This window comes from Lipophrys pholis, assembly GCF_963383615.2.
Source record: "Lipophrys pholis genome assembly, chromosome: 6".
Classification (NCBI taxonomy): Eukaryota; Metazoa; Chordata; class Actinopteri; order Blenniiformes; family Blenniidae; genus Lipophrys; species Lipophrys pholis.
Window position 1 is genome coordinate 27,759,944 of NC_137629.1, and position 20,099 is coordinate 27,780,042.

The 20,099-nt window shown below is 41.0% G+C and overlaps 1 protein-coding gene across 1 annotated transcript in view; it reads left to right on the forward strand.

Annotated features, from left to right (window-relative positions):
• Positions 1-20,099, forward strand: part of mid2 (midline 2) — a 92,931-nt gene that overhangs the window by 62,618 nt on the left and 10,214 nt on the right. Inside the window, exons 6-9 of the mRNA XM_080465623.1 lie at positions 610-758; positions 2,110-2,237; positions 3,078-3,221; positions 9,564-9,725. Coding sequence (XP_080321749.1) covers positions 610-758; positions 2,110-2,237; positions 3,078-3,221; positions 9,564-9,725 — 583 coding nt within the window. The remainder of the gene's footprint in view (positions 1-609; positions 759-2,109; positions 2,238-3,077; positions 3,222-9,563; positions 9,726-20,099) is intronic.

A 20,099-nucleotide genomic window follows, 5' to 3' on the forward strand; every position in this document is an offset into this window, starting at 1 on the left:
TAGAGGGTTTTTCTGTCGTTTCATCAACTCTACAAACTACAATGTCCTCGCTGTTTCTGTTCTCATGTTGGTGTTCTGCATTAAAAAGCTTCTACCAGAGGATACCAACATAGCGGCAAATTCAGTAATTTGCAGCAAAGAGTTCTTGTATTGTGTTGAGTTTTTGATATATATTTTGATTATAGTAACTGCATGAATACCTCAAACTTAATTTGTTGAAGTACAGTTTAGCTGCATTAGGAGCTGGAGAAGTATTAGAGGATCTTTCCTGTATTGGAGCTGTGGAAGGATCCTGAGTTGCCCCGAGCAAATAGAAAGTTATTTTCAGTCACACAAGATGAACATGAAACGCCACAGAACTTACTTTTGTCTTGAGTTTTGGAAGTGGAAATCAAAGGCTCGTGCATTATCAGAGAGTGAGGTAGTTGCGTTCGGGAAACTTTTACAAGGTAATGTGACGCTGGTGTTGGTTCCCGTCTCCTAATCTCTGAATGAAACGGTGAACGCGCTCTCAAAACACAGACCTTCAAGGTTCAGGTGGTAAAAATGAATATAAATCGTGTGTGTGTAACAGTATCTCAACGTATGCCGTGGCTGTGTTTGTTCTAGGTGATGAAACTGCGCAAGTTGGCTCAGCAGATTGCAAACTGCCGCCAGTGTCTGGAGCGCTCCAGTGCCCTCATCACTCAGGCTGAACAGAGCTTGAAGGAGAACGACCACGCTCGCTTCCTCCAGACCGCCAGGAACGTAGCAGAACGGTGAGCTATATACATGTAGACACACACAGTACTATCCAAAAAACAGTCGTATACGTATTTCAGATGTATTTATTTATTTTTTTTAACTCTTTTCCACTTACACCAGCAACGGACTGATATCACTTCATTTGATCTATTAAAAGTCGACAAGTCGCCCTCAAGTAAAATCCAATCAAAGGGCATGATTTTTATTTTTACTATATTTAGAGAAAGAAAAATTTGAATTCTTAGAATCTAAAAGGAAGTGGTTAGTACACCCTCCCTAACCTGACATAAGATGTAATGATGATGATGACCCTTGGGTCCCGAGGTAGAGTCACAAAACTTTTGTTATGGTTCTTCTGCCTAAAAATAGTGGTTGAAAATATATCCAGCTGCATAGATATGTCGCTGGCTGCATATTAAAGTTATTCTCATCACACGCAGGAGATGGTGTCTGCGCCATTCATTTGTCGTTTTCCCTCTGGCATCACTTGAACATGGACTCTACTGTGCACAAGCATTAAAATAGGTGTCTCGATGGTACAGTTTTGTTTGGTATTAGTTTTCTACTTTTAGCTTTGTAACGTTTCTTTTGGAATTCATTCAAATGACAGCTTGTGAAAAATAAGCTTTACAGCAAATGTCCTGAGCTTCTGCGATCGTTCTTCCAAACCATTAAAGGACAAGACCTGCAATTTCGTTTCCACCTTCACTAAAGCACTCATCCATTCCTCCGCCCGCAAGCCGGCAGCTTTCTGTTCTGCTTCTTTCCGCAAGACGTCAGCTGGCATAGCAGCATTTATCGGCCTCTGGTTCCACGTTTTTTTTTTTGTTTTGTTTAGTTTTTTTCACCACCTGAGCTGAGCACTTTATCGACGAACGGTTTATCTTCACCGAGGAACAAAAGTCTTGAGGACGAGTGCCGTGCTCTCGCTCGGCTCTGCCGTGTTGCCCTGCCAAGCACTGTGGTTGCGGTTCACTCCCGCTACAGACGACTCGCTGACGCTCAAAGCAGAAACAGACACAAGTTTCCACAAAGACCGAGGAGTTAGTGTGCGTCCGGTCTGTCTGTTTTGACAACACCGAGATAGAGCCCGTATGGGGCGCAGTGCAGGCACCTTGTATAACAAGCCACGCCAGGTTGCTATGCTTTCCTCTCGCGTGCTTTGTTGTGAAAGTCATTGTCTTTCTTTATATTCCTTCACTTCCTTCTCTTTGTGTCCTTATCATTTTCTCACCTCTTCCCCTTCCTGCCTCTTTGCAATGCATCACCTCGTCTACCGTCTTCTCCTTCCCTTTAATAACCTCACTTCTTTACCCGTCTGCTGACATTTCCTCTGCTGGCCCCCATGTGTTGACCACTCTGCAGGGTTGCCATGGCGACAGCCTCCTCCCAGGTACTCATTCCGGATGTCAACTTGAATGAGGCGTTTGACAACTTTGCCCTGGACTTCTCCCGAGAGAAGAAGATTCTGGAAGGACTAGATTACCTCACAGGTAAATCGAGTGTCTCTCTCTCTGTGGCTGCTGTGGAAATGTGTGTGATCTAATCGAGATAATAACAAGTACAACAAGCATGGGCAGCTGGCAGCTCTGGACTGCATGTGTGTGTCAAAAATAAATCGAATAAATGTTTTCCAGGTTACAGGAAGATAAACCTCATTTGAACCACATGTGAACTTCATGTACCCTGTAATTACAGTATTAAATACATTTTGAATTGTTGCCCGTCCCTGCTGTTGTCATGGAGAAAAAACAACCCTTGTTATTTTTATTCAATTTGATGTTTTTTGGGGGCAAATTACGATTTTGCAAATCGACCAAGTTATGGTTATGAGTTATGTGACATGAAAAAAATCTTCTATCGATAAGAATACGATGCAAGATTACGAAACAGTAAATGTGAAGTATAGATAGTATATTACTGGACATGAATTTGTGTAATATAACTCACGATTCTGAGAAAAAATTCTAATTAAACAGATTCTTTAGGAATAGGGTGCAATTTATGATTAAAACTTTAAAAAGGATGTTTTTGACAAAGTTATGACTTTGGTATATTTATTGTAGAGAAAAGTTAAAGGCAGCAGCATCGTAAATGTAACAGATGCATTTGCAGAGACTTACTACACCTTCTACTTTGACGGCTCGACTTTACTTAGATGTTTACAAAATTAATTGATGTTTTTCGATCAGGTCTGTCGGTCAAGTAGCTTTAATCTCTATGCAGGGGAGATGGATTTCATCACCCTCCCATTCCTACCAGCAAATTGCACCCTGTTTATGACCATTCACAGACTATATTTTATGCTGTCTTGTCGTTTCCTTATCATTTAGCTCCCAACCCGCCATCCATAAGAGACGAGCTGTGCACCGCCTCCCATGACACCATTACCGTTCACTGGACGTCAGAGGATGAGTTCAGCGTCACCTCCTATGAACTGCAGTACACCATCTACACCGGCCAGACGAATTTCATCAGTAAGTCACACACACACACACACACACACACACACACACACACACACACACACACACACACACACACACACACACACACACACACACACACACACAGATATTGATTAACAGAAAGTAAAAACCTTACTGTTGAACAACATGCTTTGTTGACCCATGTTTTGATATACCAAGATATGCAACTTGCCTGAAATATTTAGTTTGTTTTGATGTGGTTCACCAACAGCCATGTAGTGATATATAATATAGAAATACAGAGCACATTTGTTTTCTTCAGGATTGTCTTTGGCATGAATTATGCATGGTTTATCATATCATATTGTTGTTGATTATCCTCCACAGATCTGCACATCCTTGCATGCACAAGCCCAGAATCGCCACAAACGCAACTCTCACACCGACCACTTTTAACATTTTACAAAGAGAAATAAGAAATCATTAGTAGTTTTAGAGTTGGAGTTATTTTAACATACTTTTGAACAATGTTCTACACATGCTGTGATGTATAACCCAGATTTTTCTGTCCAGCTCTGGTCTTTTGTTGTCCTCCATGCTCGTATTTACAGAGCTGAGTTATCAAAACTACTCATTATAAAAATAGGACATACACAGACCACTCTTAACACCAGGGGATGCTTCAGATAAAGTCGCATTGTGAATGCCTGATCTCACTTTAAGCATGTGAAAATACTGTAGACACAAAAAATGATGATCTAAAATTATAGCTGCCCTTTTAAAACTGTCATTTATCCCTGTACCATAACCATTTTATTGTGTCTCAGAGCTGTAAAAACCCCATTATTTATATAAGGTTCATTTTACAGGCCTTTTTCTCTTCGAGCTTGTCTGTCAGAGTTTAACCAGCCTAATCTGCCTAAGTGCTACCATGATGAATAGTTTCTCTCTGAGAGTTTCCCTTGTTCCATATGGAGGCGCAATTTTTAATAGCAGGAATCATTTTCAGAGCGGAGGCATTTGTCTTTGCAACTCGTAAATCCAGAACTGAAGGAGTGTCAAACATGTAGTCTGTGGGCCACAACCAAGGCTGCAAGAGGGTTCTATCAACAGAACGAATGGTTCTCTCAGTTTCGCTAAGAATAAGGCAACACTGAGGCTCGAAACTGAGCAGCAGATGGCAGTAATACTTGTAGCTGAGTGTTACTGCAATGGTGAGTTTGTGACGACATGCTTGAGGCCGAAACTAATACATTAGTTTCTCCAAAGAACACTTTGTAAGGGTTAATTTTGTGGTGTTGTTTTTTTTTCTAAATCATTTTCAGGTTCCTTAGTTTTTGTGAAAGGTGCATTAAAAGTAAACTTTCTGGATGTATCTTAATTCTTTCATTGAAATCGAGGGAAGCCAGAATTTGTAGGTTATTAAGCTGTTATTTCACCACTGCGGCATAGTTAGGGTTAGTGATTGAATTTTGAGATTAGCTCGACTTAAAATAAAAAAAATCATCTTCAACTGAATATTGGTATTAAAGGTTCCAAAAACTGACTGAAATAGACTTTTGCAGGTGTTTAAAGATCTTATAAGTAAATATTTCCTCCTAAAGTATGAAATACATTACACAAAAAAAAGAAGGAAAAAAAAGGTTTGCAACCAATCTAAACAAGTGGAGACGACACACACAAATAATGTTCTTGAGAAGGATTGTATTGGCTCTCATCATTAAATAAGGGGGAAGGAAAAAAAAGCTGTGGCGGAGGAAATAAACAGGAGAACAGGTGACAATCAGACCGGATAATGGGTAGATATGGGTGGTGAAAATTACCCCTTATTGACACGAGGAGGATGTGATTAATGTACATAATCGAGCCCATTCAAGCACGCACCCTCCCGACACACACACACACACACACACACACACACACACACACACACACACACACACACACACACACACACACACACCTGTGCCCCTCTCTTTTCAGCCCCTCTTTGATCCTTTCATCATCTCCTCTTCTCTCTGCCGTTCGTGTATCCTGACATTTCTCCATCTCGCCGTGCAACTCGAGTGCCCCAGCCATTTAAAACATCAGGATACATTTCAGCGGCGATAGACTGAGTGACTCAGATATTCAGCCCTGTGCTGCCACAGAGTCCTCAGAGATTCATACGAGAAACTGAGAAAGAGAGAAATCCATTTAGTCTGCCACGCCACTTGAGTTTTCACCATAGTATTTTTCTCCAACTTTCCAAGTGGCTAAATGCTGCCGCTCGAGTACCATCCTGTCTTTCTGATTTTTTTTCTCGATTGGCCACATCTTCAGCCGCGGCCATCCCTCGACGGGGAGAAGTGGGGTTGTGGGGTCTCATGAACCCTGCCTCTGAAGGATCATCCAAGCAAAGCTGCAGAAAATAGAATCAGCCAGTGAAACCAAGTGCCATGATGAAATGAAAGGAATGCCAGAAAGTCAAAACTGGCTACAATAACGATATATTGAGCTGCAACCGTGGAGCTGCTGTCGCTTTCAAACTGATAATATCCCGTGTAAGAATGCATCTGCCAACTAAATTCCAGTATTTAAAAGCAATATGTCGATATATTACATTCACAGCCAAAGTTATTCCTTTATTTTTGACTTGAAAGGAAAAACAACACTGAGACTCTTAAAAACAGACATTTCATACAGGCAATAAGCATCCATCCTTCTCCTATACCAATTCCCTGCCAACAGGGAGAACGTGGATTATCACAGGTGAAAATTCGGTCGTAGAAAGTTTTCTCTAGCAGTGATCTTCAGATCAAACCTTCAGCTCAGTTTTCTTTTTACAGCTTTTTTTGAAATACGAAAATGTGCCATCTGTGGTCCAGCAATGTCCCTGTGAGGACACATTTTAATAGCGTTACATTTGTAAGGGGCATTAGGAGAGGATCTTCTCTACCAATGCCAAACATGTTTTCTTTGCTGTTTTCTTCTTGTATTGGATGATTGAAGCATATTTTACATTTTCATTTGATACACGAGAGCTGCCAGCCATCTTTCACCACCTCCTCCTCCTCCTCCTCCTCCTCCTCCTCCTCCTCCATCACCTGGATGTAGGATGTGACCTACATACATAGCTCTGCTGCTCATCCCACAAATGCATGTTCCTTATAGATGCAGTGTCACTTTAAAGTAAGTTAGGTAGCGTTTTTACAACAAAGGTTTTCATACTTTTAATACTAGTTGTAGTTGAATAGTCTCCTCATTGATCTCACAGTTTATCTGTGCAACTCAGCATTATAAATTCTGCTGTATTTATGCTGTCTGGAATAAAAAAAAATAAAAGATTCTTCACACCTGCTCTCACCCCCACATGACATCAGTCAATTTCTTTGCCAATTTGTACTTTTTATATGGGCAGCTCACACGCTAAGCACATGAGCGCTTGCAGTCTGCCCCCGCCACCTGTCTTCCAAGCATAGTCATAAACACTCGCCTGGTGGTGGAAATTTAATGTGATTATCACAGGTGAGAAGCAGAATCTCCGTGGGCGTCAGGGCAGCCCAGGGGTTGGCAAAATCGCTCTTTATGTGTGTCTCGACAGGGAATCTGTTGCAGCATCAGCAGGATCTATCATTGCAGAGAGGGTGGATGAAATGATAATGAGAATTAGTTTTTGGGCTTTTTTTTTTGCAGAAAAATAGTCAAACCTGAAGTGAAATATTGAAGCTACATAAAAGTCCCCAAAAAACAAGCATGTGAACTGTTTTTTTTTTTTGTTTTTTTTCATAAGACAGCTGTCACATTTATACTCACATTCAGACACATAGACAGACACAAACGTCACCATTAACTCCATATTGCATCATCAAACACGAACCCTAGCCCAATCCCGGGAGACTGTGTGTCAGCGTGTCCTCCTCATCTGTCCCGTGTGACTGTGAATTGAGACACAATCAGTACAGACACAACGGCACGTAGCCACACTGGATTTCTGTCTGGAGACGAGACACAAGCTCATCTGTTCCCTCACTGTTTCCCATTTCTTTCTCTCCTGGCACGTTCACTCTCTCCTCCACCGCACTTTGAAGTCACAATGCTCTCCAAAGTGCTGCAGCTGGTGTCGGGAAGCCCCTTTTTCACTGGCAAAAGTAGCAATTGCACATCGCTGTGTACTGACCTAATTTGATTTAGCGGAAAACGGGAGAGGTGCTACGCAGATCAAAAGCTTTAAAAATGGAAAGCTGCGTGAAGTCCTGCTCCCTCATCTTTCCCCTCTATCGCCTTTTGAAAGCCCACCTTACATTGCAGCTTCCCTAATTTTTACAGAAAGCAGGCGAGATGGCAGGTGGGTGGCACAGATTTCAAAGCGACACAGCGACAGCTGTCACAGTGAAACAGCAGCGTTTTCTGTGTGTGTGTGGGGGGGGGAACAGCAACAGGGTTATTTCATTGACTTAATTTGCAGCGGTTGTTTCTCAGTTTGTGGAGCAGGTTGTTTCCCGGTCTGTATATTGGCTGTTTGATCCCCCATCGCGCCCTGGCTGTATGTCGAGGCGTGCTTTTGGAAAGACACTGAACCCTAAGTTGCTCTCAGAGCGGAGTGTGTGAGCACCTTACCCGGCAGCCATCTCGATTGGTCTGTGTGAGTGACGGTGCGGCTGTGACTGATCATATAAAGTGCAAGGAGAGTTCTGGAGTGATAAAATGTGTCTTACAAGTGAGGTAAATTTACTACTGTGGATAGTCCACACACATTTCCAAGAGCCCACTAAAAGAAATCCCTTTTGCATGCTTAATAGTCGATGTATGCACAGTGCGAGGCTGGTGATCTCAGATTCAACTTTTGCTTACCGCTGTCTTAAACCCTTGCAATTTATTTCCCACAAAAGCTTCGATAAAAAATGAAGCCGTCACGCCAACTTTAGGAGTCTCAATCCCTCATTCATTCTTAAAGCAGCCTCACTTTTAAAGGCCTTATTTGCGTCCTGTGAAGTATTTATATTTACAAGCAGACTTTCAGCCATTACTTATGCATGGTGTTGCCATCTTGCTCAATAATTCACAATGCATCCTCACCAGAGGGGACAAGGTAAATGTGGCCCTGAGAGCCTGTCTCCCTCTCAGGGTTTTCATTTTGCTGTAATCCTGCCGGGATTTTAAGAATAAGAGGAGACAATCAAGTATTGACGTCGAAGAAAAATTGCTGATTGCAAGATATGTCATTTGTGTTGACACAGAAATTTGTCACATTATTTATACTGTAATTGATGTTAAAAAGTTAATCATCAGTGCGATTGGTAGAGTTTAATCCCTGCTTTTGGTTTTTTTTTTTTTAAGTTTTCTCCCACCGTCCAGAAATGTGACGCGTTAGTCTGTCTGGATGAGGGATGCTTTGCAGTCTGCTGCTAAAAACGTTGATCTCCACCTGCTGTCTTGTGGCAACTCCATTTAAATCTTTATCAAACGAGAGCGTTTGGAGGCGCCAGCAGAAACACGTCACACCTTGTTTGTGTTTTAACACGTTCAGCATATGAGCGGCAGCGCCACAACGCAGCTTGTTCTTGCAGCATCCATTTGAAACACACAGCAGCTCTGCCATCTTTAGTGCTCACCTTCTACACAAAATTATGCTTCGTCTTTACGGCCTGAAATGATCACTTCGTCAATAGAGTTGTAGTAATTATAATAAAGTGTTGGGTCAGGCGCACAGATGAAAGTCGCTGTGATGCTTATGTGTTAATTCACAACAGCCCGGGGGCCAAAGACGCACCTCAGTGTCGGTGAACCTTTCCTTGGTCCTGAGCTGAAATTTCCTATTTTCATCCCTCACAGTCGGCTCCATCCCACAGACTGAAAAGACCGTGTAGCAGGTGACGGCAGAGCTCAGGCGGCATTACTTACCCACTATAGCGCAAACAGCATGGAATCAAAGCGCCCACCAACTGGGGTCATGTTGGCGCTGCCCACGTTTCCATACATTTGAACATTAAAGGCGATCACACTCTTTTGGCCTGAGGCGCTTACTCCTGTTGTCATACTGTGAGTACCATGCTCCTAATGGCTTATAGTTTCAGCCTTGCGCGTACACAACATCGCCTCGGGGGAGCTTGTCATGATAAACCTGACGGAAAGGTAATGGGATGGATCAGTATGTACACATAAATGTTGCATGGCACTGAGAGCCTTTGGGTCTCTGAGCTTCTTATTGTAGTGATGACTCACTTGAGGTTTTTGGAGCAAAATAACATCCTGCTCTGTTTAGATTTGGGGGAGAACAGTTTTTGATCCTTTGAACATCACTAAAAAAAGATTCTCAGCAGGACTCGCCGTAGCTCTGCTTTCCCCTGTTACTCACGCTGCGTGTGTGTTTGTGTGTTTTTGTTTTTTTTTTGTGTGCGACTCCGCCAGGTTTGTACAACTCGGCAGACAGCTGGATGATCGTACCCAACATCAAGCAGAACCACTACACGGTGCACGGCTTGCAGAGTGGCACCCGTTATATCTTCTTTGTCAAGGCTATCAACCAGGCAGGAAGCCGCAACAGTGAGCCAGCTCGCCTGAAAACCAACAGTAAGTGCAGACGCATGTGACGACTTTGCCGTCTGTTCCTGAATATTTACCAGCCTTGTCGATTCGATTTTGATAATCCAACGTAGTTGAAACTTTTCTAACATCTGCAGTGCTCGGGTAATGCTGCATCTTCCATGAAAGAAAACAATAGAAGTGTAATTTCTTCAAATTAAATGGCTCCCGAGCACATACTATGGATTACTGCTTCTAGCACAAAGTGGAAACATGCTTCCCGCCATAGTTCCATATAGTTTGATTCAGTTTTCTTGCTGCTCATTTTTTTTTGAGTGATAGATTTAGTTTCAATTGAATCTCGTGATGAATATTAGATTTTAAAAACGTCTGCTTCTTCTCAAGCTTGCAGCAGAGTTCTCTTGTGCGCCATTAGTGCACATTACATTAGTGAAGTCAACAGGATGCAGTGTTTTAAGTAAAGCATGCTCATGAAATGTATAAAAGCGCTGGTGTTAACTATAAGAGTGCATTAGGCATAATGAAATTTAGGACAAGTAGAAGTACAATGCCTATATTTAATCTGTTTTATCTTCGCTGTCACCACAGTTTAAGCTACTTTTTTGTCTGCGTTAGCACAGTGAGTCCACTGAACCTCGTTACTGAATCGTGTTCTTTTTTGCATCCGTGATCTATTCACATGCAGTGTTTCGTGGTTTCCCGTAGCCAGAAGCGCAGTACAGCTCCAGAACCTTCAGTTATTTGGGATTGGGCTCGTGTGGTTAATTTTAGAACGTGGGTTTACTTATTTTCCTCTCCTGTCAGCTCATGGAGGCTCGTGTTTCACTCTCGACTCGTTTAAACCACTTCTGGTCTCGCGGAGCTTAAACCTGCTCCTCCAAACATCAGCACTGCTGTTGTCTTTCTGTTGGAGAACTGTAGACTCTTTGTCCCCTTTATATTTCTTTTCTTTAACAACACCAAAGTTTTTTGGGAGTTTCTACACACTGAAGAATCTTCCTATTTGGCACTTATTATTCCTCTGTTCTCAGATTCCTTCCTCCTCCTTGCATATATGTTGTTTTTCCTACTTGGTGAATACAGTTTCAATTGTCATTGTCTCTCCTTGTCTGTGTTTTCTTATATTTTCTTTTCCTTGTCATTTCCCTCTTGAAGTTGGATTCCCTGCTGCAGAATGATGCCCTAGCATTGAACTCATCTTTTTTTCTTTTTTTTTTTCGAAACGCTTCCGTGTCTCTGTTACAATTGCACTGTATAGGAAAAAGTAAAGTTACTGAAGACAAAAAATGCATACAATTATCCATAGAGGAAAGATACTAATATGCCCGATATCTGCAGTCTGCTTCATGAAAATATAACTCAACCTCAACTGTGGCTCATAATGAGTTAAAACCTTTAGTTATATAGCTAATTTAAGACATTGCCCCATGGGTGTTGAATAACATTTTAAAGTTACTCTTAAATTACAGCAGTAATGCAGTGAAATATTTGATGTGCCGTCGCCTCTTAGCTTCTGTGAAGAGTCTGGTTGTCGTATTTAGGATTAACAGTAATCTGGATACACCCGGCTGGGGGAAAACGGTGTGTGTGGCAAAATGCCATATTCAAGGAATGAGATGTGCTTCTTCTTTTCTTTTCTTTTTTCCATAAAACACTATAATGCATTCAAATCATTTGAAGCACAAAAGCTTTTCTACATCTCCTTTGGTAGCCAAGGGCCAATTAAAATCAGTAATTTAGTATACATTTCCTTTTAAAGCGCTAGTGTGTGGGACTTAAAGGGGATCTGCTGACAGAAATGTAGTATGATATTCAACCATCCACCCGCGTGCTTTATCTCCTTTGACCAGACCAAGGTTGGGAGGTTGAAGCCAAGCCCATTGGCTGAGGCACTGCGTTCACCCCGGAGAGTCTGCCAGTCCATCACAGTGCTAACATGGAAAGGGACAAGCACACACACACACACACACACACACACTCACACACTCACACACGGACAGTTTAGAATCACCAGTTAATTAAACTGTCTGTACTGTGGGAGTGTGCCAGAGTGTGTAAATAAAACCCTCACGGGTACAGGAAGAACATGCAAACAGCTAAGAGGCAACACTACAGCCATACCATCTCGCATATAATATCACTAACTATGTTTTTAATAGTGTTTAATCTCTTTAAAATAAGATTAGTAGAGTTGTTACAATGAATCTGTCATATTACATATTACTCTGCCATTTTTATTTACATTTTTTTACAGTAAACAAGAAGAAAAAAAAGGACTTTAGAAATCTCTTATCATGCGTGTAGCACATTTCAGAGGCACCAGAGCGCTTCTCCACCGTTCAAAGAAAACAGTGGGAGGGTCACGCAGTTGCACTAAATATTTCTCCCTGGTGCTTTAAAAGGTTTGTGTGTTTCTGATTAGCAGGTAGTAACGATTTAGAAAAACGGTCACAAAACCTGTTGCTCATCCTGCAGTTTGAAAGCATGCACAAGAAGAATTACAACTGCAAAAAAAAACTATTGGATTAATCTAACTATTGGTGGTCCATTTGGAAACATATAGAATTTATGGAAATAGACTATCATTCAGCATAGATACATTTTATTATTGAGTTCTCAGAAACTTAACCCATCCACTTCCATATGATTTTATGCAATTCATGAGTTGGAGCCATTCTTAACTGGCCCTGGACAGGTCACCAGTACAGAAGAAGAAACAGACAGTCACATTCAAACTGTCCTGTGAGGTTTGAAATCCGACTGCTACTCCACCCTGCAGCCCCTCCTTAACCAACTATGATCATTATGCTGCGTATGAAGTACTCAGGGATCAAATGACAATGCAAACTCAGTATGAATTAGTGAAAAGAGTGGCTCCGAGTGATGAACATACGGGCAATTACCACTTAAAATGTGCAGTTCCTTTCAAAAGTTAGTGACTCACTGAGAACATAATGCAGCATTCAGCAGGTAATGATCCAGAAATTTCCCCGAGGAGTTTTTTTTCGAGACCAGTCAGAGTTAAATGAACATATATTTGCCAGGTGGTCTGAAACATAACTCCAAATGAGGGATAATGCTATTCTTTAGTGCACAGATGTGCAAATAAGCAGCTGCTTGCCAGTGTGATTTAAAAAAAAAAAAAAAAACTTAGAGGAAACCAAAGTGGAGGCTTTTCTTACTGAATTCTGACAATATATGAGGATTTCTTTCACACAAAGTCCCGCTGAGTAAAGATGAGATAAACATGAGAAAGCCACAATGGAAAAAATGACCTGATACCTAAAAGCAAAGAAAACTGAAGGTTTATCAACCTTTATTGCTTTTTGGTTGATAGTTTTTTATTTGTTTAATATGCATGAAGCCGTCTTAATTTGGGATTCAGCTTTTTTGTAAGTTCCTCCTGAGCAATTAAAGTTGACAAATAATTAATGAAAATAGGATTAAAAAACAAGCATGGGAATTTCTTGCGGTATTTAATGCTGTGTGGATTCGATTCAGCATTTTCAAACATTTTCTAATGAATGTGTGACTTTCTCAGTTTCATTCTATCAGATCACACTTTTTATAAAATGCTTGAGTATTATGTCCTTAGACGACTTAAAACAGGATGCTGTACATTAAAAAGACACACAGGTATAATTTTCATTTTCTCCCCTTTTTTGGCTCATAGTATAAATCCAACACATTTATATTGTTATTAGTGTTCGGGGGCCTGTAGAAAATATTACTCCTTCTTCTCCAACATTCCTGTTCTTCATCTCTATATGACACTGCCATCTGGTACTTTGAAAAGCATCCAAGTATCACCCAGCCACTCTTCTTTGGGTTTATCTTCCCGGTGCTCCCCTTCACTTTCTCCTCATTTTCAGTCCGGTAAAGTTTTATTGGCACAAGGTAATCATTAAAAATGCTGCTGAAAGGTGACAGACGGTTTGGATGTATTCATGTACGATGACGAATCCATTTAGATTGGTCATATAGTAAGCTACAGGCTCTGTCACTGTAGTTCTACAGTCAGACGTGACTAAGGATGATTTAGGTAACTTTTCAGAATTAGGTTCATTTCTTGCACATATTTTGCAATCAAACTCAAGGAGGTGATGATAATCTGTGTTTTTGAGAAACCTTTCATCCTGTAGGAGCCTCCTACCAGAATAAACCTAATCGGTTGTAACCATTATGATTCCTCCTCTGTATTGAAATACAGGACTATACAAACGGTATACGCTGTATTATACCGTGCAGTTCTGATGTGGCACAAACCTTAAAGACGAATTCCTGCTCTTTCTCTCCATTCACTCCCACTCTGTCACTCCTCCCGTCCTGTAGCTGTGCCGCCAGCAGGAAAAAGCTTGTCCACCCACAACCAACACGAGCAGTGTTTCTCAGCCTCTGATTGACGATCCTTTTTTTCTGTAATGATTCAGACGCCTCATCACAGTAACAACAAAGTGAGGAGTATTCTCATCTGTGACTGAGGTTTTGTGGATTTCAGTTCAGTTCAATTAAGTTTTATTTGGCAAAAAAGTAATAATGTAAAATGCTGCCAAGTGGTGGAAGACGGTTCAGAGAGATGACATTAAATCGATTACATTACACTGTGTACAATGCTTTCACAATAAGTAAATAATAAGCAGCACAAAAGTTCCACTTTTTTTCCCTGAAAGGTCTGCCGCCGTTTTGTTAGAACAAATAATTGTCGTGGCTCATGTCAGATGCCGTATATATGCTGAATTCTTGCACATGCAATCAAACTGAGGACATGAGCTGTTAAACTATTAGAGCCAGATAGAACCAACCAGATAGAAAACTGTTGTGAATGCGTTGTCATTCACGCTTTTCCTCTGCAATGTTGTCCTACAATATTTTAGCATATTATTAACACAATGTGCATACACAACATAATACTGCGCGGGGCTGATGTGAACTGTAAAGGAGAATTCCCGCTCTCTCCTCTTCTCTGTCACGGCTCCCCGTCCTGTCGCTGTGCCATCAGCAGCAGGAGAAGAAAGAAAACTTGTCCACCCACAACGAAACACTGGATTCTCAGCCTTTGATCGACGTTCTTTTTCTCTGTAATGATTCAGACGAACCATCAAAATAACAACAGACCATTTAATATTTCTGTCTGTGACTAAGGTTTTGTGGTTTTGGTTCTGGCACCTGCTCCCTGTGTTTCTGTGTCGGTCCGATTACACGTCTTTGTCCCTCTTTCTTCGCCTCTCCCACTCTTTCCTCCCTCGTTTTGTCACAGGAGTTGATATTCAGATTAAAGTGCCTCACTCCTCTGTTTTGGTGAAGCGAGAGTGGTGTTTTTGGATTTAAATGGGTCACAACAGAACTTATCACAGCTATCTTGCTTTGACAAGCTTATTAGATTTATTTTTGTTACGCTGTATGAATTGGAGTAGCACTCTTTTGAGGACTAAACGTTTGTTCCTTGCTGTGTGAGTGTCCCTCTTTCTCTGTGGTTAGATTGGAAGGTTTAGCTGTCTTTTTTTTTTTTTTTTTTTTTTTAAGTTGAGAAGCTCCCAGGGCGTTTAGCTTAAAGTCATCATATTTCAGTGACATATAGCAGTCGTAGACACTAGAAAGCCATACGTCACCGCCACGTCTTTTCCAAAGATAATGAGCCGCAAACTTTAACGCACACAAAAAGGTAAGCAAAGAAACTGCATTGTCAATCATTTTTGTTGCTGAAAAATGAAAATTGCTGCCCTGGAAATTTGAAATATGTAGCACAAGAGTGCCCAACTGCTGGAAAAACGAAGTTACTAAACGTAAGCACTTTATTTCTTTTCGATGGAGCGATGCTGCCAGAACATCAAAACCTTCTTTGGTTTGACTTTGACAAAACAGTTCGCAGTATAACTCAATGTTTTATGTATTCCATGCTTAATAAATCTGCACTCCACTCACAGAGGCGTTACAGTAAATCTAAGTATTGCCGTCAGTACTGAAAGGAGTTTAAATGCTGGGAGCGATTTTGGGGATGGGGTTTTCTATGACTTCACGAGCCCACACCATGCCGAGATACCTGTTTTAACATAACGCCTTGTCATGGCTTCAAACTCTCCCGGTTTCTTCACTGTGTCCTCAGTCGCTCCTCTTCTGGCACAGTGTCCTCTGTTACCTCTGGCTACAGCATATGATCCCTCGGTCTGGTGCCATTTTCAGATCTTGTGCCATCTGTCAATTCATCCCAAAGCTAAAGCTTTTCTCCTCAAGATGCCGTCACCTTTTGGTCTGAGTAGAGACGGCGATTTTAGCCCCACTGAACTGAAGCATTATGTTAAAAGCGTTCCTCTCGCTAAATGATGGCCAAACAACACGCACACTGAGGAGTTGTAGTATTCAGCATATCTTCAGATATTAATATATATCGTGTGAATGAGTGACATGTTGGTGCTTGAGGAAATTAAAGGAGTTTTCACTGGATCGGTCTTCCACAAAGATGCTGTGTAAACCCTCCTGCAGCTCCACGGCGAGCCGCATGAAAGCTGATTGATTGCTTCATTTTAGCTGCCGTCATTTGGAGCAGACAAACTAATCGTTAAAAAACAAAAAGAAATCTAGAGAGCCGCAGTTAACCCAGCACACCCATATAGACCTTTTTTCTCATCTGTGCTTGTGCCTAGAAACGACATGAGCTCAACCTCGTACAACTCACCTCCGAGCTTTGAAACTCCTCCGGATAAGGGAACGAAAGAAAATGTAGAGATGCAGAGATTTTAATCTTTATTTATTTAAAACAGTCTGTAAGTGCAAACCTACACCGGTGGAGTACCCCTTTAATGGCTTCACATCCTGTCTGATGCAATTCAGTTGACTTGATTGAGACAACATTCAAAATCATGTCTCGAGGCTTTCAGGGGCTTTTTAGGTCACTCCAACGAAACCACTTATTGAACCCTGAGTGGCTGAAGGGGAGCAGCAGCACTAATGCTGTAGTATATAAAAGTATCACCATGCTATTAGATGCTCACAGCTAACATGTGAAGTAACTCACAGCTTCTTGAAAAAAAAAACACATGAATTAAGTATGATGAAGATGAAGGCAGTTGAGGAGAGAGTGGGTGGTACATGTGTGCCTGCTCCTGTGTGACCTTTTATTGCTGTGACCACATTTCTGCATTTACCCCTGCGACCAGGTTTCTACGGGACTCTCTTTGAGAATGAAGGAGGAGAACGACAGAGGGACAGTGACTCTGCAAGGTGATGAAAAGTGACAGATTGAGAGTGAGAGAGGGAGAGTGTCAAGCGAATAGAAGACACCAAATAGCTTTTTGCAGGGATGAGTGTCTGCAGACATAAGCGACCTCAGCCCGCTGATTTTTGCCCCATAATACCGTCTCTGGGCTTTAGCGATGCACACATGTGAGTGAAATTACATTGTGCCAGTCTGGTTTACTGCTTTCAATTCTTCAGTGTGCATGAAATACTCAGTGGTTTAATTAAAACACAGGCTTTCATGCATTGTAATGTTTATTTTCAAATATTTAAATATATAATTTATCCCTTCCTTTATTCTCTATAAATCCAAAAAATGAAGACCGTTATGAATCAAAAACATCCAATCATTTCAGTATGATTACATTTGTTGTAAAAGCACTGTATTTCCAGGCATTTAGTGGCATGAAATTGAATAAATTTTACAGCTCAGTGTGGTCACAACTTATTGAAGTGGTGACTGAGAGAGCAGGATCTTTACATTAATTTACACAGCTTTCAATAGATTTGATTTTCTTTGAGTTTGAGTTTCCTGTTCATGCTTTTTAATTGGCCGTCTGTCTCATGACTAAAGTCACATCAACAAGAAACTTTGGGCGTGGCCAAAGAATTCCGCTTATGTGCACTGGTTTTACAGTGAAATCATACGGCCTCTTTTCCTATCTGTATATTCCCATTTCTGAGCTGAGTATTATTCCACACTGCAGGCCACTGGCTGTCAGGTTTGGTCAGAAAAAGCAGGCTGCACTGTTCGTACTGTCTGATTTGATTGCGGGTGCAGGCGGAAGTCAAATACAAGATGTGAGTTTCTTCCCGCTACAAATTCAGCCCATGTTCCCAGACGAAGAACAACCTTTTTAAAGACATTTCTTACTTTTTCAGACTCTGTGCAAACTTTGGATGTTGAATATTCTTTATCCTTGTGTTCACAAAGAGTACATGTTCAAAGCATCCGCTCTGGTTTAATATCTCTTTTTTCACATCTATATAACATACCTCACGCCATGAGGCTTTCTAAGTTACTCTAATGAGGCATGATTGTGTATTTTTGTTTATTCCAACGACGATCAGCATCTTTCATACTCCAGCACTTTGATCTACGGCTGCGTGAAACAGATGCTTCTGTCATTATGTAGCTCAAGTATGAAGAGCAAGTACCTACAACATAAATACAGCCTTAAATACGGCCTTTATTTAGCAGCTTCATTGTTTTTCTCTCGAGGACTAGGCTCTATTTTCGGTCAGCACATTGTTCGTGTCCAAACAAAAGCTGATCTCGATGTATGCTGGCCGTCCTTCAGGCAGCCACTTTGCTGACAGTCAAACACTGGACTGTTGACTTTACAATTTTCACCAGTCTGTTGGTAAACTATTCTGGGCATCCATATTGTGTGTACCAAGTGGGGAGTCGGCAAGCTCCCCGGAGAGGGTGTGTGTTTTCAAGTGTGTATATATGTGTGCGTGTGTGTACCTACAGTATTTGATTATTTCACTGATCCTAGCCTCTGTGGTTGGTGAGCCACTGAAATCCAGGCTGAAAATATCACATGTCAAGGTGCCCCCCTTCCCTCCCTCCCTCCCTCCAGGGGTACACGTCTCTCTTCTCTTTACAGGACTTGCAATAATATTTACCCAGCATGCATCTCTGGTGACAGGCCTCAAGCTACCACGCAGACCCTAAAGTAAACAGTTGGAGGTGGAGAGGAGATGGCTGGAAGTGTGAGGAAGAGGTGAGGGAGAGGATAAAAACAGAGAGGAGGGGTTGACCACATGACACAGTGGTGTATGCCGCATTGGGTGTATTTAAGTGTCCCTGGTTTGATTCCAGGGAAATCTTTTCCGCATGCTCTATTGGGTAAATAAGTAACTCATTGTTATCAAAGTAACACAGCTCAAATGAACAGTATAAAACTAGCTGTGTTTCACTTAGTAACAATACAACACGATAAAATGAACTTATAAGACCAAATAAAACTTGCTGAGTTGTGAACCGTGAAAAACCAGCATGTCTAATTTAACTGGCGTAAAAGAGATGGGTTTTAAAGTGATCTACAATCTGGGCAGCTGTGCAAAAAGTTCTGATGTAGATACATGAAGATGTACTGCAACATAATGGATATTCCTTCATTTAGATAAATTGATACAACAACGGTACTTTTTCCGTTGGATATCTAGATTATGTACAATCTCAGTGTGTAGTGAATTTTGCTGCCAAAGCCTCAGTGACTTTAGATGTATCATTTCCATTTCATTGTTTAATGCTTACGGTAAGACTAATTAACAACGTGCTGGGTTTAATTTCTGCTGCATGCGACAAGAAAGCTGACATTCCATCCAGAGCCAAAAAATACAGTTTTGTTTTTTTTTGTCAAAAAGAGGCGGCACACCCACAAACATTGAGTGTTCCTTGGCTTACATGAAGAAGATTACCTGATACTCTGAGACAGCCTAAATTACCAATATCCTACCTGCCATGCACCTTAAAACAACTTTAATGAATATTTGTAGATAAACTTGAAACTTTCAAAAGTTCACTTCACCTGAAATCCTTAAAAATTACAAGACCATTCACACATATATTATAATAACCGTGTATAAAAACAGTATACACATTTCCCCTGTAAAAAACTGAAAAGGTCAAAATGACAATCAGATTTTTATTTGCGCAAGAAACCCTGATTATATCACTAAAACCAACAAGAAAATGGTTTTAATTTTGGGGGGCTCGATATATGAGATGAGAAATCTTCATAAGTGTTCAAAACTACAAAAGAGCAACACAGAGGCTTCAAGCTTCTTTAGTCCTACATGTCAATGCACCGAATGACCATTTAAAACAGTCTACCAATAAATGTAAATGATATTTGTTAAGAACTAGTGTAGGGTTAACTTTGAGTGTGGGGCACACCGGTTGTGGGATGAAGTTTATCTGGCGTTTAAATTCCCTGAGTCTGTCACAAGCTGTAATGAATTCTGTAGCACATTTATTGGTGTCATACTTCACTTAGAAATCAATGGGATGCTTCTTCATACCGTTTTAAACCTGATATTTAGTAATGAAAGTCAATAAAGGCAGTGGATTCCTGAAGTTTTGTTATGTGATTCTTTTAGTCTTTACAAATACTGTTGTTTCACATTTGCTGGCTCAAACCACCACCTTCTATTCAG